This window comes from Clinocottus analis, unplaced genomic scaffold (genome assembly GCF_023055335.1).
Source record: "Clinocottus analis isolate CAN_PGR_092001 unplaced genomic scaffold, fCliAna1.0.p SCAF_19, whole genome shotgun sequence".
NCBI classification, from domain to species: domain Eukaryota; kingdom Metazoa; phylum Chordata; class Actinopteri; order Perciformes; family Cottidae; genus Clinocottus; species Clinocottus analis.
The window spans coordinates 16,585,377-16,605,465 of record NW_027175920.1 but is presented as its reverse complement, the minus strand read 5'-3'; the positions used below and the strand labels follow the sequence as shown (position 1 = coordinate 16,605,465).

At 48.6% G+C, this 20,089-nt stretch overlaps 1 protein-coding gene across 1 annotated transcript; it reads right to left on the bottom strand.

Annotated features, from left to right (window-relative positions):
- Positions 1-223: 223 nt before the first annotated feature.
- LOC137789199 (transmembrane protein 238-like) lies at positions 224-775 on the bottom strand. The gene has a single exon (XM_068582498.1). It carries the CDS (start codon positions 773-775, stop codon positions 224-226), a length of 552 nt encoding a protein of 183 aa, XP_068438599.1.
- Between the last annotated feature and the right edge of the window lie 19,314 nt (positions 776-20,089).

The following is a 20,089-nucleotide window of genomic DNA, read 5'->3' as shown; positions in this document are numbered from 1 at the left end:
TTACGGTTGAATGCACTTATTGTAAGTCGCTTTGGATAAAAGCGTCAGCTAAATGACATGTAATGTAATGTAATGATACTGTGCTCTGATTGGTTCACACATTGAGCAGACGTACTTTAACGTTGAGATACTACAGTCTCTAAACTCAGAATGTCTGATCTTACTAGACAAGGGGAGGATGTGGCAGAGAGGATGCCGAGGTGGGCAGGAGGACACATACCTGTCAGAGAAGCCGCTCCACTCTGCCACCGGCCGCCTGCGCAGGCGCGTCGGAGCTCCTCAACACCCCCAGCTCCACGTGTTTGTCAGCTGGAGACCACCCATCAAACCCCCTGTTGTCGTGAGCCGCCGCGGCTCCACTGCTGCTGCCTGCTTCCCACGTGATCTGACACGGAGCAGCCGCACGCGCGGCCCCGGTCAGCTGCTGGCCCTTCCCCGCGCTCTTCTTCTTCTCTCCTGCGGCTTCCAGAGGCTTCATGCCGCCTCTGGAGAGCCTCTCGGACAGCTTCCTGGCCCACTGCGTGAAGCGGATGTCCAGGTAGCCCGTCCGGTCCGCCGCGTACAGCTGCACGTTCCCCGTGTACCACAGCACCCACCACATCAAGCTGAGGGAGATCACGAGCGAGCCCGTGTAGATGAGGAAGTCCCCGTAGGAGCGGCCGTCCACGTTCAGGTTGCCGAAGATCCCGACCAGCAGTACGACCAGGCCGGCGGCGTCAAACACCACGGCCAGGAAGAGCAGCGGCGCGCACTTCCCCACGCAGCGGCGCGCCATACCGGGGGAGAGACGGGCACTGCTGCTCCAGGACGCGCATCTCCCCAACTTACACCTGTGCGGCTTCACCTGTGGGCAGGCCCCGCCCTCCTGCACGTCACTGTGTCCAGTGGGCGCGCAGGGACCGCTATGTACGTGCTGCCTTCACGGCACAGCGGACATTCCCCTTCTGCACCCGGGCCGCGCGCTCCGCGGTGGGGCTCGGTGTCGACCCGGCTCCTTACAGCACACAGCCAGAACCAGCAGCACAGCTGAACACCTGGAGAACACCTGGAGAACCGCCACCACGTTCCCATGGTACCAATCAGCGTGCAGAGGTTAGCAGGTTAGCGCCCACTGGATCAGTATTTCTTTATTGCATTAAACATATTAAAAGAAGAGGAGAGAAGGACACTAAAGACTTTTCTGTATGAACAAACTGGCTTCAGTAAGAGTTTGATTGACAGCCGAAAGACCACGCCCCTTTGCAATGACAATAAATCAAACTGTTGCAACAATCATGTTTGTGGGTTTAACAGCTCTCATGAGACAGGCGAGAGGGGGTGTTTCTTCCATCAGGTCAAAGGTTCGAGTCCCACTACAGTGATCTCACCTTCAACAATGCAATAACAATAACGTGTGTGCTCCACACTTTTATTTTACACAACATGAAACTAACAATGTGAAACACACAAACTATTCAATAAGAGAATCTTCAGTGTGCTCGGTGGAAGAGTGTTAGCATTGTTAGCTCCTGAAATTCATAAGACGTTGTCTGTCTGAAAAGATGTCAAGAAATACCAATATGTATTGAAAACATATGCTGGAGTCTGAAATCAAACACACAGGGCCGATATAAATGTCCCCTTTCTTTGACCTGCTTCATGGTTTAAACACTGTGATCCTTTTAAATTACACTTCATGTTCACACAGTGAAACTCCCACACGTCTGTGAAACGGAAAACTGTTGAACGATGTCATGAATGATGTCATGAATGATGTCATGAATGATGTCATGAATGATGTCACGACTTCAGTAAAACCTGAGATGAACAAGAAGGCAAAGCAGAGGACACCGGTTTCCCTCAGGGAAGTCCTCCATGGCTCAAAGTGATGTCTGTGTGTGTCTCTTGTGTGTCTCTGTCTCGGTGTGTGTTTCTGTGTGTGTCTCTGTGTGTGTCTCCATGTGTGTCTCCATATGTGTCCGTGTGTGTCTCTGTGTGTGTCTCCGTGTGTGTCTCTGTGTCTCTGTGTGTGTTTCTGTGTGTGTCTCTGTGTGTGTTTCTGTGTCTCTGTGTGTGTCAGAGAAAGGAAGTGCAGCGTCATGGAGAGGAGATGTGTCTCCTCAGCCGCAAAGAGACAATAATAGAGTGTCTTCACCACGTGACCACAACAAGCTTTGGCGGCCATGTTGGGGTCCATGCACAGCATTGTTTTGCTGTGTTTTATGCTGCTCTTCTTAAGAAATTACCTTTGTATCCTGAAGGAGACACAATTTCAGTTCAAAACGGCGTGTCTTGTGATTATTGTACTGTGTCTTATTGTTGGATGTGGGACTAATGATTCAGAATATTATCAGCTCAACAAGACAGGCTTGTACTTCAACTTGTCCAGCTTCTCAAATAATGCATCTAACTTACTTCTGCTTCACTCGCGTATGAGCATTAGGACTGTTCTCATGTGTTTGTTGATACATTGGGTTGTGGGCACGTTTCCATTCACACACTCTCATCAATAATCTCCTTCTGCTTTTTCGCCGAGTGAACATCAATGTCTTTCACTTACGCAAAAGGAACTGTGGATGGAAACTTGGGAGGAAGCCATGAACATGGCAACTCCGTGTGGCGATGTCTGCCTTTACTCTGTGATTCATTTCAAGGTAAAATAAAACACTGGCTACATGGGAACAGATCTCAGCACAGCAGCCAAACAGTCACTGCTGGTCCTGAATGAGCTGGAAGCGGCTTCATCCAGACACTCGTCCTGGAGCCGGAGACAGCTGTGAGACTACGGAGAATAGTATGAACCCAGACACGGAGAACAGTATGAACCCAGACACGGAGAATAGTATGAACCCAGACACGGGGAATAGTATGAACCCAGACATGGAGAACAGTGTGAACCCAGACACGGAGAACAGTGTGAACCCAGACACGGAGAATAGTATGAACCCAGACACGGAGAACAATATGAACCCAGACACGGAGAATAGCATGAACCCAGACACGGAGAACAGTGTGAACCCAGACACGGAGAATAGTATGAACCCAGACACGGAGAATAGTATGAACCCAGACACGGAGAACAATATGAACCCAGACACGGAGAATAGTATGAACGGGGCGCTAGATGTTCCAATGTTTGTGGTATTTGCACAATAATATAACGCAGAGATAGTTGTTAATGTCCCATGGTCGATAGCGGAAATGAAAACTGTTTTACAGGAAGTGACCGGGCTATGTGATGATGCTAACTAGGGGTAACGGGGCTCAAGCCGCGCCGGCTTTCCGCCGCAACTGGCTGAGAAAAAGCGAAAAGCGAGTTAACCACATAACGTGTCGAGCGAGTAAAATCAGGCGAAAAAGCGTTATGTTTTTGGTGTGAATTCGGCATAAGCCAGCAGACTTTTGTACGCCTTGAAACTCTCCTGTGTGTAAAAACTTGTACGCAAAATCCATAGCAAAACCCATTGCCTCCACTAGCAGCAGGCAAACTAAGTGGACCCCGAGATGGCGCGATTGAGATGCTGACGTCACGTAAATACGCTCGATACTGTAGGAGCCAAATGGGAGCACGTTGTTGCTTTGTCTGTCCACTAGGTGGTGCTGTTCGGATCCAGGATAGAACTCATTAGAACATGATTGACCCCAGAAAGGGTGCAGGTCTTTGAGGCTTCACCAGCGCTGCACTGGCTCAGTCAGCCCAGCAGAACCACACCGGAGGGAGCAGCTGCTCCTTTAACTACGACGAACTAAACCAAAAGCTCACAAGCTAAAGAAGCCTTCTGTGTGTCGGGACTAACTCCAACAACATGGAGGCCACACAGTGTCCGTGCGCCTGCATGTGACCACTAGAGGGCGCCAGTCATCTTTCAGACACATCGAGTGCAGCGCTGCTTTGGGAATACGCTGCAAGGCTTCACCAGCACGACCACAGTGAAGACCTGGAACACATCTGAAACCTCCATCTCTCACATACAGGGCGTACACACACACACACACACACACACACACACACACACACACACACACAGACACACGCCTCTCAAAGTTCAGCTAAACAAAGGTGTGTGACGGCGGCTCGGCGGCGTCTCTGCAGCTGTTCAGGATCAGCAGCATCTTTTCTGCCCGAGCTCTTCCAGACAGTTCCAGTCTGATTTGTTTGAGTTATTAGTATATTATTAGTATTATTAGCGTATTGTTGAATATCAGTAGTATTCACCTTCACTGCTGTCGTCACGAGACACAAGGACAGACCTCCAGTGAACTTGTGTATCAGTGATGTGTGAGTCTATCAGACGGTTTTGACTTATTGTAATTATTGTTTGTGGCTTTTTTTCATTCATAGAAAGGAGAGGAAAGGAGAGAGAGGAGACTAGAGGGAGGAGAGGAGAGGGAGAGGAGAGTAGAGGGATGAGAGGAGAGGGAGGAGAGGAGAGGGAGGAGAGGAGAGAGAGGAGAGGAGAGGAGAGGGAGAGAGGAGAGGGAGAGGAGAGTAGAGGGATGAGAGGAGAGTAGAGGGATGAGAGGAGAGAGAGGAGAGGAGAGGGATGAGAGGAGAGAGAGGAGAGGAGAGAGAGGAGAGGAGAGTAGAGGGATGAGAGGAGAGAGAGGAGAGGAGAGAGTGGAGAGGAGAGTAGAGGGATGAGAGGAGAGAGAGGAGAGGAGAGAGAGGAGAGGAGAGTAGAGGGATGAGAGGAGAGAGAGGAGAGGAGAGAGAGAGGAGAGTAGAGGGATGAGAGGAGAGTAGAGGGATGAGAGGGAGAGGAGAGTAGAGGGATGAGAGGAGAGTAGAGGGATGAGAGGGAGAGGAGAGTAGAGGGATGAGAGGAGAGTAGAGGGATGAGAGGAGAGAGAGGAGAGGAGAGAGAGGAGAGTAGAGGGATGAGAGTAGAGTAGAGGGATGAGAGGAGAGAGAGGAGAGGAGAGAGAGGAGAGTAGAGGGATGAGAGTAGAGGGATGAGAGGAGAGAGGAGAGGAGAGAGAGGAGAGAGTAGAGGGATGAGAGGAGAGAGAGGAGAGGAGAGAGAGAGGAGAGTAGAGGGATGAGAGGAGAGGGAGGAGAGGAGAGGGAGAGGAGAGGAGAGAGAGGAGAGGAGAGAGAGGAGAGGGAGGAGAGGAGAGGGAGGAGAGGAGAGGGATGAGAGGAGAGGGAGGAGAGGAGAGGGAGGAGAGAGAGGAGAGGAGAGGGAGAGAGGAGAGAGAGGAGAGAGAGGAGAGGAGAGAGAGAGAGGAGAGGGAGAGGAGAGTAGAGGGAGGGAGAGGAGAGAGAGAGAGAGAGGAGAGGAGAGAGAGAGAGGAGAGGGAGAGGAGAGTAGAGGGATGAGAGGAGAGAGAGGAGAGGAGAGAGAGGAGAGGAGAGAGAGAGAGGGAGGAGATGGAGGAGAGCAGCTCTCCCTCCTGTGTGATGGAGGCTCAGGAGGAGACGCTGCAGCTCTCTGAGGATGCTCCTCGTCTCTGCGCCTCCTCTTTGGGCTTCAGGACATCAGGACTCAACATCACTTCTGCTCATATTTTCTTTTTCTTTTAACCACACAGCATAATGTGAGTCCTGCTTTTTGTCACAGAGCTCAGTGAAACGTCTCCACAGGCAATGCAGTACACTTGCTTCTGCTTTTATAATTGCAGTTTCTTCTACACTTTTTGCATTTTAAATATGGATGAATAATACACAACACATCACCAGTTTGTCATGAAGTTATCAGATATGAGCAGACAGGCAACGTGAACACAAACACATCCAACAGACTTCAGCCCGTGTGCACGTATACGGTGCCATGCATGTAGCAATGTGCACACACATGATTTGTGTGTGTTTTATATCGTTACAAATCAAGTTAGCGTCGACAGAGGAAGACGACCTGCAGAGACCTTCTGCCCGTCACCTCGGCAGCGCGGGATGAAACGCTCGCTTCACACACCGAGAACCCATCAGAAAAGACTCAGTGTATCAGCAAGTTAAAGCATCTTCTCTTCCCTTTGAACAACTTCTGGAAGTAAAGGAGATGGAGCTGTATTTAATAATTGAGAGTTGGGAGATAATTGAGGACATAGATCAATAATATCTAGGGGGTTGCTCTCATTACACGAGCAGACACCTCCAGAGCTCAACGATGATGAATCTGGAGAGAAAGAGAGAGGAAGAGAGAGGAAGGAGGAGGAGAAACGAAGCAATGAGAGCTGAACATTTAACAAATGAGACCCATTTCCTCTCCCTGTCTCCTCTCGGCCTCACACAAACCTGGACCTGGCAGCTGGTTTGGCCGCCTCACATTTCAAAATGTCAGATCTCTGTGCTTAGAAATGGGGATGTTTCCAGGGAGCCTGGCGGCTTCCCGGCTCTGATTTCCCAGAGGATTGTCAGTCTGGACACGCATGAGCGTCTGTGAGCGTTTAAACAGCCCCCCCCCCCCCCCCCACACCCATCCATCTCCCAAAGCGCCCCATCACAGTCCCTCCTTCCTCCTCCCTCCTCCTTCCTCCTCCCTCCTTTCTCCTCCCTCTTTCTTCCTCCTTCCTCCTCCCTCCTCCCTCTTTCTTCCTCCTTCCTCCTCCCTCCTTTCTCCTCCCTCCTCCCTCTTCCTTCCTCCTTCCTCCTCCCTCCTCCTCCCTCCTCCCTCTTCCTTCCTCCTTCCTCCTCCCTCCTCCTCCCTCCTCCCTCTTTCTTCCTCCTTCCTCCTCCCTCCTCCCTCTTTCTTCCTCCTTCCTCCTCCCTCCTTTCTCCTCCTCCTCCCTCTTCCTTCCTCCTTCCTCCCTCCTTCCTCCTCCCTCCTCCCTCTTTCTTCCTCCTTCCTCCTCCCTCCTTTCTCCTCCCTCCTCCCTCTTCCTTCCTCCTTCCTCCTCCCTCCTCCTCCCTCCTCCCTCCTTCCTCCTCCCTCTTTCTTCCTCCTTCCTCCTCCCTCCTTCCTCCTCCCTCCTCCCTCCTTTCTCCTCCCTCCTCCTCCCTCTTCCTTCCTCCTTCCTCCTCCCTCCTCCCTCCTTCCTCCTCCCTCTTTCTTCCTCCTTCCTCCTCCCTCCTTCTTCCTCCTCCCTCCTTTCTCCTTTCTCCTCCCTCTTTCTTCCTCCTTCCTCCTCCCTCCTCCTTCCTCCTCCCTCCTTTCTCCTTTCTCCTCCATCTTTCTTCCTCCTTCCTCCTCCCTCCTTCTTCCTCCTCCCTCTTTCTTCCTCCCTCCTCCCTCCTTCTTCCTCCTCCCTCCTTCTTCCTTCCTCCTCCCTCCTTCTTCGTTCCTCCTTCCTCCTCCCTCCTTCTTCTTTCCTCCTCCCTCCTTCTTCTTCTTCCTTCCTCCTCCCTCCTTCTTCCTTCCTCCTCCCTCCTTCTTCCTTCCTCCTTCCTCCTCCCTCCTTCTTCCTTCCTCCTCCCTCCTCCGTCCTTCTTCCTTCCTCTTTCCTCCTCCCTCCTCCCTCCTCCTCCCTCCTCCCTCCTCCCTCCTTCCTCCTCCCTCCTCCCTCCTTCCTCTGCTGCGTCTCCACCAGCACGCTTCCTCTCTGCTTCCGTCCCTGCTGGCCATGTGAACGGACTCGCTTTAAGGAACCACAGCAGGATTAAACATTTCATTAAATACGCTGCCTCGGCCTCCAGGCAGGGCGAGCAGGCCATGGAGCCATGGAGGCTTCAAACCTTCAACCAGGAAGCTTTCCTCCACCTGGAGGACACCAGAGAGAGGAGGCCTACCTGTTTATCCCCAAGGACACACACACACACACTCACACACACTCACACACACACACACACACACACACACACACACACACACACACACACACACACACACTCACACACACACTCACACACACACACACACACACACACACACACACACACTCACACACACACACACACACACACACTCACACACACACACACACACACACACACTCACACACACACACACACACACACACACACACACACACACACACACACACTCACACACACACACACACACACACACACACACACACACACACACACACACACACACACACACACACACACTCACACACACACTCACACACACACACACACACAGACACACACACACACACACACTCACACACACACACACTCACACACACACACACACACACACACACACACACACACACACACACACACACAGACACACACACACACACACACACTCACACAGACACACACACACACACACTCACACACACTCACACACACACTCACACACACACACACACACACACACACACACACACACACACACACACACACACACACACACACACACACACACACACACACTCACACACACTCACACACACACTCACACACACACTTTTGTTTTACCACACATGTGAGGACATTGAAGTAAATTGCACTCCTGGTCTTAAAAGCTAACTTCAGTTCAGTTTATTTAGTAGAGCACAAAATCACTAATTACAGATTCCCCTCAGAGAGCTTCACAGTCTGTACGCATGACATCGTGTCCCAGGACCTCACATCGGATCAGGAACAACTCCTGAAAACCTTCATAGAGCAACAGAGGAGGATCCTCTCCCTGATGGACAGAACAACAGATGTCATGTGACCAGAAACGGTTCAGAGTTACAGCTCATTGCATGAATATGACAGACACTATTCATATAAAGAGCGGTAGGTATTCTGCCTTCAGACTCAAACTCATGTTCTCACCAGGAACTTGTTTGAACTAATCTCAATCCTGGCCTAAACTAAATCTAAATCCCAGCCCTCAACTCTGGTTTAACTTTAGTTTTGCTTAAATATTCGAAACCTCAAACTGGCTCTCAGAAGGACGACACGTACTAAACTGGATTAACCTGCTCAGGGTCACGGGAGGTATATCTTTTAATGCTTTTATGCTTTCTGAATCGGTCAATAGAATATACATCGACTGCATGACTGACTTGCATTTCTAATTCAGAACAGTGACCCTCATCCGACCCTTTTCTTTGACTCCCTTCTACAAACACACGCCTACGGACAACGAGCATCTCTCCTTGAGGTCAAAGGTCACCTCCCAGCAGCTGTTGTCCTGAGAGACCTGCGCTGGCTCTTGGTGGTTGCAGGACTTAAACACAGCAGAAACCTGAGTGGGAAAGCGATGACGCCAATGAAATCTCTCCCCCTCATCTCCCATGCTCACTCGGAGTGGCTGTTGTCTTCACCCGCTCATATAAATCAGACGGTGTGTGAGAGCGGAGGAGGATTAAAAGAAGCAGTCAGGGAGGAAGATTGAGTGGAGGAGAAAAAAGAGAAGCCGCTCTTATGGCCAGACCGTCCTCTTCAAGGTCGTCAGAGTGAGTTGGAGAGGAGACCCGTGATGAGGCAGCAGCGTGTCCATGTGCACAGCGCCAGTTGTCCTGAACTGATATTATTCCTGGAGCTCTCCAGCCTCCTTCCTTACTGCTCCGTAAACAGAAACCTCTCTCCTCCATCTCAAGGTGAAATATACACGACCACGTTTCATGCCATCGCACACTTTCCAACACGTTGCTGAGAATAATTATCATGGTCTGTTCCACAGATTGTGATGGAAGATTTTCTCTGGCAATCGGGAAATGCTTTATTCCTTGAAGAGAAGTGAAGAGAAGCAGCGCTGCAGGTCTGGCTCGGCTTCCTGTGGAGGTCCATCAGCACTCGGACAGACGCAGTGAGGCCGGAGGGAGCGGTGACCTCATGGTGTCCTGGCCATCGTGGATGGAACACTATGTTATCATGAGGGGGGCTACTCGTTTCTGCAGAGTAAGCATATTTCTCACAACGCAGTGCGCATGTGACAAGGTGTGACATGTGTGTCGCAGTGAGCACCGTGAGCTCTTCTGCAGCTTCACCGTCCCGGCTCAGGTGCTCTGCCTCCTGCAATCCAGCACACCTGCAGCGATCAGTGTCCGTGACAACGGCGCCATCATCAGTGTGTTCACCACACTGGTGATGGCATGTTTATTAGATTTCTGCTCTTAGCAGCATCAGTTGCGAGAGCTTTTTTGTTCTTTTCCCTTAGTTTTTCTGCACCGCCTTTTATTTTTTTCTCCATGTTTGCTTTCTCTTCTCTCTCACAGATTGCTAATGATGTGTCATTAGCTCATCATTAACGGTGATTGGACGAGTGGGCGGGACTACTGGGCCAATCGTACGGCCACTGGGCCGCTGGATTCACACGAACACGTCTACCGTGTCAGATTACTCGCTTGACAATGAGTCTTTACATACAAAAAAACAAAAGATCAGCCACTGCCGTGCCGGCCCGTTACTGACCGGCCCACCGGGAAAACTCCCGGTGCTATGGCCAATCCACTCCTTACTCTACCTCTAAGGCTGAGCCCTACAGAGGAACCTCATCTCCTTACTCTACCTCTAAGGCTGAGCCCTACAGAGGAACCTCATCTCCTTCCTCTATCTCTAAGGCTGAGCCCTACAGAGGAACCTCATCTCCTTACTCTACCTCTAAGGCTGAGCCCTACAGAGGAACCTCATCTCCTTACTCTATCTCTAAGGCTGAGCCCTACAGAGGAACCTCATCTCCTTACTCTATCTCTAAGGCTGAACCCTACAGAGGAACCTCATCTCCTTACTCTATCTCTAAGGCCGAGCCCTACAGAGGAACCTCATCTCCTTACTCTATCTCTAAGGCTGAGCCCTACAGAGGAACCTCATCTCCTTACTCTATCTGTAAGGCTGAGCCCTACAGAGGAACCTCAGTGATCCACCTGTCTCGCTCCACCTGACCCTCCCCCGTGAACAAGACCCTGAGGTACTTGAACTCCTTGGCTTGGGGTCGGCATTCTGCCCCCACCTGCAGGAGCAGCATGACCTCAGATGTGGAGGCGCTTCCCACTCGGCTGCAAACCCAGTAAACAATCTGTTTGGTTTGATCAATCCCTGAGTGGAACGGCTCATACTCCTGTCACAAAGAGGTCAACGCTCAGGGTCAAGCGTCTTGCTAGAGAACCTTTCAGCTGGACCTTCAACATAATGTTTAAGATTTGCTCTGTCAGACTTTTAGGTGTGCAGATACAGGGTGAGCTGAGTGGGAGAGCCGTTCCCTTGAAGGAAGACCAGGAGAGGAGGAGAGCGATGGACAGAGGGAGAGGAAGAGAAAATAGATGCCAGTGGCAGGTTTGTGAGACAGAAGATGAGGGGATGAGATTCCCCTTATCTTTCACAGCAGTTACACTTTGTGGATTCTTATCTCAGCTGGCAAAGAGGCACGGAGGCTCTCTGCACCGAGCCTCTAACGGATTATCTGTTGAACATTTATTACCAATTCCCCATTTAAAGCCCAGAGGAGGTCTGTTGACTTCACCTCCTCCAGAATGTAAAGTTGGATCTGAACGCAGAGCAGAGCCTCCCTCCTGGTTCTGGACCTCCAGGTGTTCACCACCTCTCTCTGTGTACGATTCATGCAACAGCCTGAGGTGGAGGAGGACGCTGCAGCAGAAGCAGCCAGCGCTCTGTGCATTGTTCACGGGTTGGCCATGAGCCAAAGTGTCATTCTTCTGTCCTCCCAGATATCACTTTTCTGGACAATTTGAAACAAGCAGTTGAACCAGCTGAGAGGCAGAATATGATTAAAAAGCGATCAGCGACTTGGCGGCAGGAGCCGGCGAGCCTCACTGCATTACTAATGAGGAACATGTGAATAGCTTGGACGAGAGCTTTGGACCGACCTGGAGGAATGTCGTTTCTATTACGATGCACATGACATATTGTGGTGAGGGAATAAGCTCCATAAATCATGTCACTGTCCCAGATGTAAGGAGTCATTACAAAGGAGTCACCTCACCATCACCTCATGTCGCTTTACCAATGACTCCCAGGACGATGAGGCCATGTCTCATTAGTTTGGTTGTCCGGTGAAGACGCTCCACTGTGACCGTGGCTCCAACGCTCACATGAAGCACAGAAAGCACGTTTTACCTGCAGGTGCATGAAGCCAAGCAGACCACTCTGGGTTGATCTGCCAGGTCTGATGCCAGTGTCTCTGTGATTTCTGTCTCTTCTCCAAAACCAGTGAATGGAAATCCGTTTGTAGTGCTCACAGCACTGAAAAATGAGGTTTAAAAATTCAACAGCGTCATGTCTTTTCTGGATCTGTGTCCCTGTTACTCTGGATCAGTGCTTGCATTGGAATAAAATAGGTGCCAGGAACCTGAGCTCACGGCCTGCAGAGTATGCTAATGCACAAATTGCTGGTAAGGATAATTGATTTGACGGTACAAATGACTAATTCATTACACAAAACACTCACAGTAATTAATGTCAGTAAATAATCAGTCTGGCCCCGACCCTCATGGACGGCTGCTTGTGGATTCACAGCAGAAGCTCAGTGTCCAGCAGCTTAAGGTCCAGCAGCTTAAGGTCCAGCAGCTCAGTGTCCAGTAGTTCAGTGTCCAGCAGCTCAGTGTCCAGCAGAAGCTCAGGTGACAATTCATTTCAATTCAGTTTATTTTGTATAGCCCAAAATCAGAAATACAAGATTTGCCTCAGAGGGCTTCACAGTCTGTACACATGACATCCTGTCCCAGGACCTCACATCGGATCAGGAACAACTCCCCAAATAAAGACAGTAAAACCCTTTCACAGGGAAGAAAAGGGAAGAAACCTTCATAGAGCAACAGGATCCTCTCCCTGGAGGACAGAACAATAGATGTCATGTGACCAGAATGAACAACATAACAGAGTTGCAGCACATTACATGAATATGACAGAAACTATTCATACAGTGAGCGGTAGCCACAGTCCATCGTAGCATGCAGGACCAGCTCCAGACAGCCATGATCCATGGAAACTTGAGGAGAGGAAGCACAGAGGCTCCCGGAAAGGAGTAGAGTTAGTGATGTGCATTAAAAGACAATAACTTATCCAGAAGGAGAGAAGAAAAAGGAGAAAGGACACGGGAGATAAGAAAAAGAAGAGAAAGAAGAAGAGAAGAGAGGAGCTCAGTGTATCCTAAGCTCCCCCAGCAGTCTAGGCCTATAGCAGCATATCTAGGGGCTGGAGCAGGACTAACCTGAGCCAGGCCTAACTACAAGCTCTGTCAAAGAGGAAAGTCTTAAGCCTACTCTTCAATGAGGTGATCGTGTCTGCCCCTCTGACTGAAAGTGGAAGCTTATTCCACAGAAGAGGAGCTTGATAACTGAAGGCTGGAGCCCCAACCTATTTTTAAGACTCTGGGAACCACAAGTAACCCTGCATTCAATGAACACAACTCTCTAGTGGGTAACATGGTACTATGATCTCTCTAGTGGGGTAATATGGTACTATGATCTCTCTAGTGGGGTTGCATGGTACTATGATCTCTCTAGTGGGGTTACATGGTACTATGATCTCTCTAGTGGGGTTACATGGTACTATGATCTCTCTAGTGGGGTAATATGGTACTATGATCTCTCTAGTGGGGTAATATGGTACTATGAGCTCTCTAGTGGGGTAACATGGTACTATGAGCTCTCTAGTGGGTAACATGGTACTATGATCTCTCTAGTGGGGTAACATGGTACTATGATCTCTCTAGTGGGGTAATATGGTACTATGATCTCTCTAGTGGGGTAATATGGTACTATGATCTCTCTAGTGGGGTAATATGGTACTATGAGCTCTCTAGTGGGGTAATATGGTACTATGATCTCTCTAGTGGGGTAATATGGTACTATGATCTCTCTAGTGGGGTAATATGGTACTATGAGCTCTCTAGTGGGTAACATGGTACTATGATCTCTCTAGTGGGGTAACATGGTACTATGATCTCTCTAGTGGGGTAACATGGTACTATGAGCTCTCTAGTGGGTAACATGGTACTATGATCTCTCTAGTGGGGTAACATGGTACTATGAGCTCTCTAGTGGGTAATATGGTACTATGATCTCTCTAGTGGGGTAACATGGTACTATGATCTCTCTAGTGGGGTAACATGGTACTATGATCTCTCTAGTGGGGTAATATAGTACTATAATCTCTCTAGTGGGGTAACATGGTACTATGAGCTCTCTAGTGGGTAATATGGTACTATGATCTCTCTAGTGGGGTAACATGGTACTATGATCTCTCTAGTGGGGTAATATGGTACTATGATCTCTCTAGTGGGGTAACATGGTACTATAATCTCTCTAGTGGGGTAATATGGTACTATGATCTCTCTAGTGGGGTAATATAGTACTATAATCTCTCTAGTGGGGTAACATGGTACTATGAGCTCTCTAGTGGGTAATATGGTACTATGATCTCTCTAGTGGGGTAACATGGTACTATGAGCTCTCTAGTGGGGTAACATGGTACTATGATCTCTCTAGTGGGGTAACATGGTACTATGATCTCTCTAGTGGGGTAATATGGTACTATGATCTCTCTAGTGGGGTAATATGGTACTATAATCTCTCTAGTGGGTAATATGGTACTATGATCTCTCTAGTGGGGTAACATGGTACTATGAGCTCTCTAGTGGGGTAACATGGTACTATAATCTCTCTAGTGGGGTAACATGGTACTATGATCTCTCTAGTGGGGTAATATGGTACTATGATCTCTCTAGTGGGGTAACATGGCACTATAAACTCTTTAAGATATAATGGTGCATTACCAGTTAAGGCTTTGTAGGTGAGGAGCAGGATTTTAAATATAATTCTAAATCTTACAGGAAGCCAGTGGAGAGCAGCTAACACAGGAGTAATATGATCTGTTTCTAGTCCTCGTTAGTACACGAGCTGCAGCGTTTTGTATCAACTGGAGAGCCCGAAGGGCCGTACCAGAGCAGCCTGATAATAAGGAGTTACAGTAATCTAGTCTTGAAGTAACAAATGCATGGATTAACGTTTCTGCATCATTTTGAGAGAGGATATGCCTTTGAATATTATGTAGGTGAAAAAAGGCAATTCTTGAAATTTGTTTTATATGTGGACTAAAGGACAAGTCCTGGTCAAATAAAACTCCAAGATTCCTTTTGGTGGTGGTGGATGCCAAAGCAATACCATCCAGAGAAACTACATCATTAGATAATTGATTTCTGAGGAGTTCTAGTAAAATAACTTCGGTCTTATCAGAGTTCAGCAGCAGGAAGTTACAGGTCATCCAGATCTTTATGTCTTTAAGACACGCCTGAAGTTTAGCAACCTGGTGGATTCATCTGGCTCAATTGATAGATATAATTCAGTATCATCGGCATAGCAGTGAACATTTATTAAATGTTTTCCAATAATATTGCCTAAGGGCAGCATATATAAGGTAAATAAAATTGGTTCAAGTACAAAACCTTGAGGAACCCCATGAAGAACAGCGGTGGTCATTGAGGCTTCATTATTTACATGAACAAACTGACATCGATCTAATAAAAAGGACTTAAACCAACTTAATGCTGTACCTCTAACACCAATCAACTGGTCTAGTCTCTGTAATAAAATGTCATGATCAATAGTGTCAAATGCAGCACTAAGGTCTAACAGGACAAGTCCAGAGACAAGTCCCCTATCTCATGCAACTAAAAGGTCATGAGTAAAGGTCACTAGTGCCGTCTCTGTGCTACGGTGCTTTCTAAATCCTGACTGAAACTCCTCAAATAAACTGTTGTGAAGTAGAAAGTCACATAAGTAGTTTGTGACTACCTTCTCCAGTATCTTAGAGAGAAAGGGAAGGTTAGAAATAGGTCTGTAGTTAGCCAACAGCTCTAAATGGAGGGTGGGCTTCTTAAGGAGAGCTTCAATTACAGCCACTTTAAAAGACTGTGGTACATAACCCGTTATTAAACACACATTCATAATATCTAATAGAGAGGTGCTAATTAAAGACAAAACTTCTTTAAGCAGCCTCGTTGTAACAGGATCCAGGAGACAGGTACAGGATCTAGAAGTAGAAACCATTGAAGACAATTGGTGGAGGTTAATGGGAAAAAATCTATCCAAACACACATCAGGGCCCACAGCCGCCTCCAAGTCCACCACAGCTGAGGATGAGTAGCTGGGGCCAGGAGATCATCAATCCTGCCTCTGATAGTCAGGATCTTATCGTTGAAGAAGTTCATGAAGTCATTACTACTAAGCTCTGTAGGAACACACGGATCCACAGAGCTATGACTCTCAACCAGCCTGGCCACAGTGCTAAAGAGAAACCTCGGGTTATTCTTTTTATTTATTTATTTATTAGTTTTGAGTAATAGGCTCCTCTGGCATTACGGAGGGCCTACTTATATGTTCTCAAACTATGTTGTCACAATGGTGTCAACGTACACACAGGGGTGCCCCCCTCTCCCATACTCAAATGCCTTTGGTCCCATGATGACAACTGCTCCAGAGTAAAGGTAGTATGTGGACACTGAGTTAAGAAATCTAGTGTTCCAGTCCCGTATACTGGTGTGTACTGGCCCAACTCCAGCAACGCAGATGATGGAGCGACCTCGCTGTTTTCCTACTTTCCATGCGGAGATGGTTGCTAGAAGCAGCTGCATCGTGTTGATGGTTCTGACTGAGGAAAACCGTTTCTGGAGAGAAACGTGGCACTTTAAAACTCACAAGGTTGTTTGTTCCATTCCCCCACTGATTGAGGAAGCAACAGAAACACAACACATCATTCTCTGTTAGATCTTAGTAAAAAGAGTTTGGATCCAAACATCAACAGGAGGCTTACAGCCCTGTGGAGCAGTAATGTTGGAGGCCACTAGCTCCTGAAGGGACAATGCCCTCTCTTCACTGTTCCCTCCTGGAGGACAACAGTGATATTAGAGGCTTATGGGTTTGGGGACCGGCTGAATGCTATCCTCATGTCAACTGGGCTTTGTCTGCTCTTGTTTCCTTTTTTCGGCCTGAAAGTGGAGACATGTCTCGGCTCCTTGTGATTTGCTGTGCCCGCGGGCAGTAATAAACTGCAGACATGTTTCCTGGGCTCAGACTCCACCTTCGCTGCCCCTCTCTGCGGCACAGGCCACATCATTATCCTCACAACAAAATGCCTCTGCAATCTTGCTGTTGGAGGAATTTCTGCTCTTGTCTTCAGCCGGCTGTAGCAGGCATGAAGACAGACACTGAACGCACCGAATCACCAAGAAAATACACACTTGTGATAAATGAGCTGCTGTTGGTTCACTGTGAGCAAGAAGAGAAGAAGAGAAGATTCACTGGGAGCTGACTCATTGAGAATGACCCTGTTGACCAATAAGAATATATATATATATATATATATATATATATATATATATATATATATATATATATATATATATATATATGTATATATATATATATATATATATATATATATATATATATATATATATATATATATATATATATATATATATGGTGGTGAGATCTGAGTGGAAGGAAGCTAACCAGTAAGGAACAGACAGGGAATAATTAAATTATAATACATGTAGTGTATTTGTAAAAAAGAATGACATTATAAAATAGAAATAACTTTTAATTATAAAAATAAATAAATAAAAGATACATCCTCTCTATGGACACAGGGAGCATAGTGAGGATGCATCCTCTCTATGCACACAGGGAGCATAGTGAGCATGCATCCTCTCCATGGACACAGGGAGCATAGTGAGGATGCATCCTCTCTATGGACACAGGGAGCATAGTGAGGATGCATCCTCTCTATGGACACAGGGAGCATGAGGATGCATCCTCTCCATGGACACGGGGAGCATAGTGAGGATGCATCCTCTCTATGGACACAGGGAGCATAGTGAGGATGCATCCTCTCTATGCACACAGGGAGCATAGTGAGCATGCATCCTCTCCATGGACACAGGGAGCATAGTGAGGATGCATCCTCTCTATGGACACAGGGAGCATAGTGAGGATGCATCCTCTCTATGCACACAGGGAGCATAGTGAGGATGCATCCTCTCTATGCACACAGGGAGCATAGTGAGGATGCATCCTCTCTATGGACACAGGGAGCATGAGGATGCATCCTCTCTATGGACACAGGGAGCATGAGGATGCATCCTCTCTATGGACACAAGGAGCATGAGGATGCATCCTCTCTATGGACACAGGGAGCATAGTGAGGATGCATCCTCTCTATGGACACAGGGAGCATAGTGAGGATGCATCCTCTCTATGCACACAGGGAGCATAGTGAGGATGCATCCTCTCTATGGACACAGGGAGCATGAGGATGCATCCTCTCTATGGACACAGGGAGCATGAGGATGCATCCTCTCTATGGACACAAGGAGCATGAGGATGCATCCTCTCTATGGACACAGGGAGCATAGTGAGGATGCATCCTCTCTATGGACACAGGGAGCATAGTGAGGATGCATCCTCTCTATGGACACAGGGAGCATAGTGAGGATGCATCCTCTCTATGGACACAGGGAGCATGAGGATGCATCCTCTCTATGGACACAGGGAGCATAGTGAGGATGCATCCTCTCTATGGACACAGGGAGCATGAGGATGCATCCTCTCTATGGACACAGGGAGCATGAGGATGCATCCTCTCTATGGACACAGGGAGCATGAGGATGCATCCTCTCTATGGACACAGGGAGCATGAGGATGCATCCTCTCTATGGACACAGGGAGCATAGTGAGGATGCATCCTCTCTATGCACACAGGGAGCATAGAGAGGATGCATCCTCTCTATGGACACAGGGAGCATGAGGATGCATCCTCTCTATGGACACAGGGAGCATGAGGATGCATCCTCTCTATGGACACAGGGAGCATGAGGATGCATCCTCTCTATGCACACAGGGAGCATAGTGAGGATGCATCCTCTCTATGGACACAGGGAGCATAGTGAGGATGCATCCTCTCTATGCACACAGGGAGCATGAGGATGCATCCTCTCTATGGACACAGGGAGCATAGTGAGGATGCATCCTCTCTATGGACACAGGGAGCATAGTGAGGATGCATCCTCTCTATGGACACAGGGAGCATAGTGAGGATGCATCCTCTCTATGCACACAGGGAGCATAGTGAGGATGCATCCTCTCTATGCACACAGGGAGCATGAGGATGCATCCTCTCTATGCACACAGGGAGCATAGTGAGGATGCATCCTCTCTATGGACACAGGGAGCATAGTGAGGATGCATCCTCTCTATGCACACAGGGAGCATGAGGATGCATCCTCTCTATGGACACAGGGAGCATAGTGAGGATGCATCCTCTCTATGGACACAGGGAGCATGAGGATGCATCCTCTCTATGGACACAGGGAGCATAGTGAGGATGCATCCTCTCTATGGACACAGGGAGCATGAGGATGCATCCTCTCTATGGACACAGGGAGCATGAGGATGCATCCTCTCTATGGACACAGGGAGCATGAGGATGCATCCTCTCTATGGACACAGGGAGCATGAGGATGCATCCTCTCTATGGACACAGGGAGCATAGTGAGGATGCATCCTCTCTATGCACACAGGGAGCATAGAGAGGATGCATCCTCTCTATGGACACAGGGAGCATGAGGATGCATCCTCTCTATGGACACAGGGAGCATGAGGATGCATCCTCTCTATGGACACAGGGAGCATGAGGATGCATCCTCTCTATGCACACAGGGAGCATAGTGAGGATGCATCCTCTCTATGGACACAGGGAGCATAGTGAGGATGCATCCTCTCTATGCACACAGGGAGCATGAGGATGCATCCTCTCTATGGACACAGGGAGCATAGTGAGGATGCATCCTCTCTATGGACACAGGGAGCATAGTGAGGATGCATCCTCTCTATGGACACAGGGAGCATAGTGAGGATGCATCCTCTCTATGCACACAGGGAGCATAGTGAGGATGCATCCTCTCTATGCACACAGGGAGCATGAGGATGCATCCTCTCTATGCACACAGGGAGCATAGTGAGGATGCATCCTCTCTATGGACACAGGGAGCATAGTGAGGATGCATCCTCTCTATGCACACAGGGAGCATGAGGATGCATCCTCTCTATGGACACAGGGAGCATAGTGAGGATGCATCCTCTCTATGGACACAGGGAGCATAGTGAGGATGCATCCTCTCTATGCACACAGGGAGCATAGTGAGGATGCATCCTCTCTATGGACACAGGGAGCATAGTGAGGATGCATCCTCTCTATGGACACAGGGAGCATGAGGATGCATCCTCTCTATGCACACAGGGAGCATAGTGAGGATGCATCCTCTCT

Bases quoted from the DNA above. Each gene is read 5' to 3' on its own strand.
- LOC137789199 (XM_068582498.1), bottom strand. From the start codon at position 775: ATGGCGCGCCGCTGCGTGGGGAAGTGCGCGCCGCTGCTCTTCCTGGCC.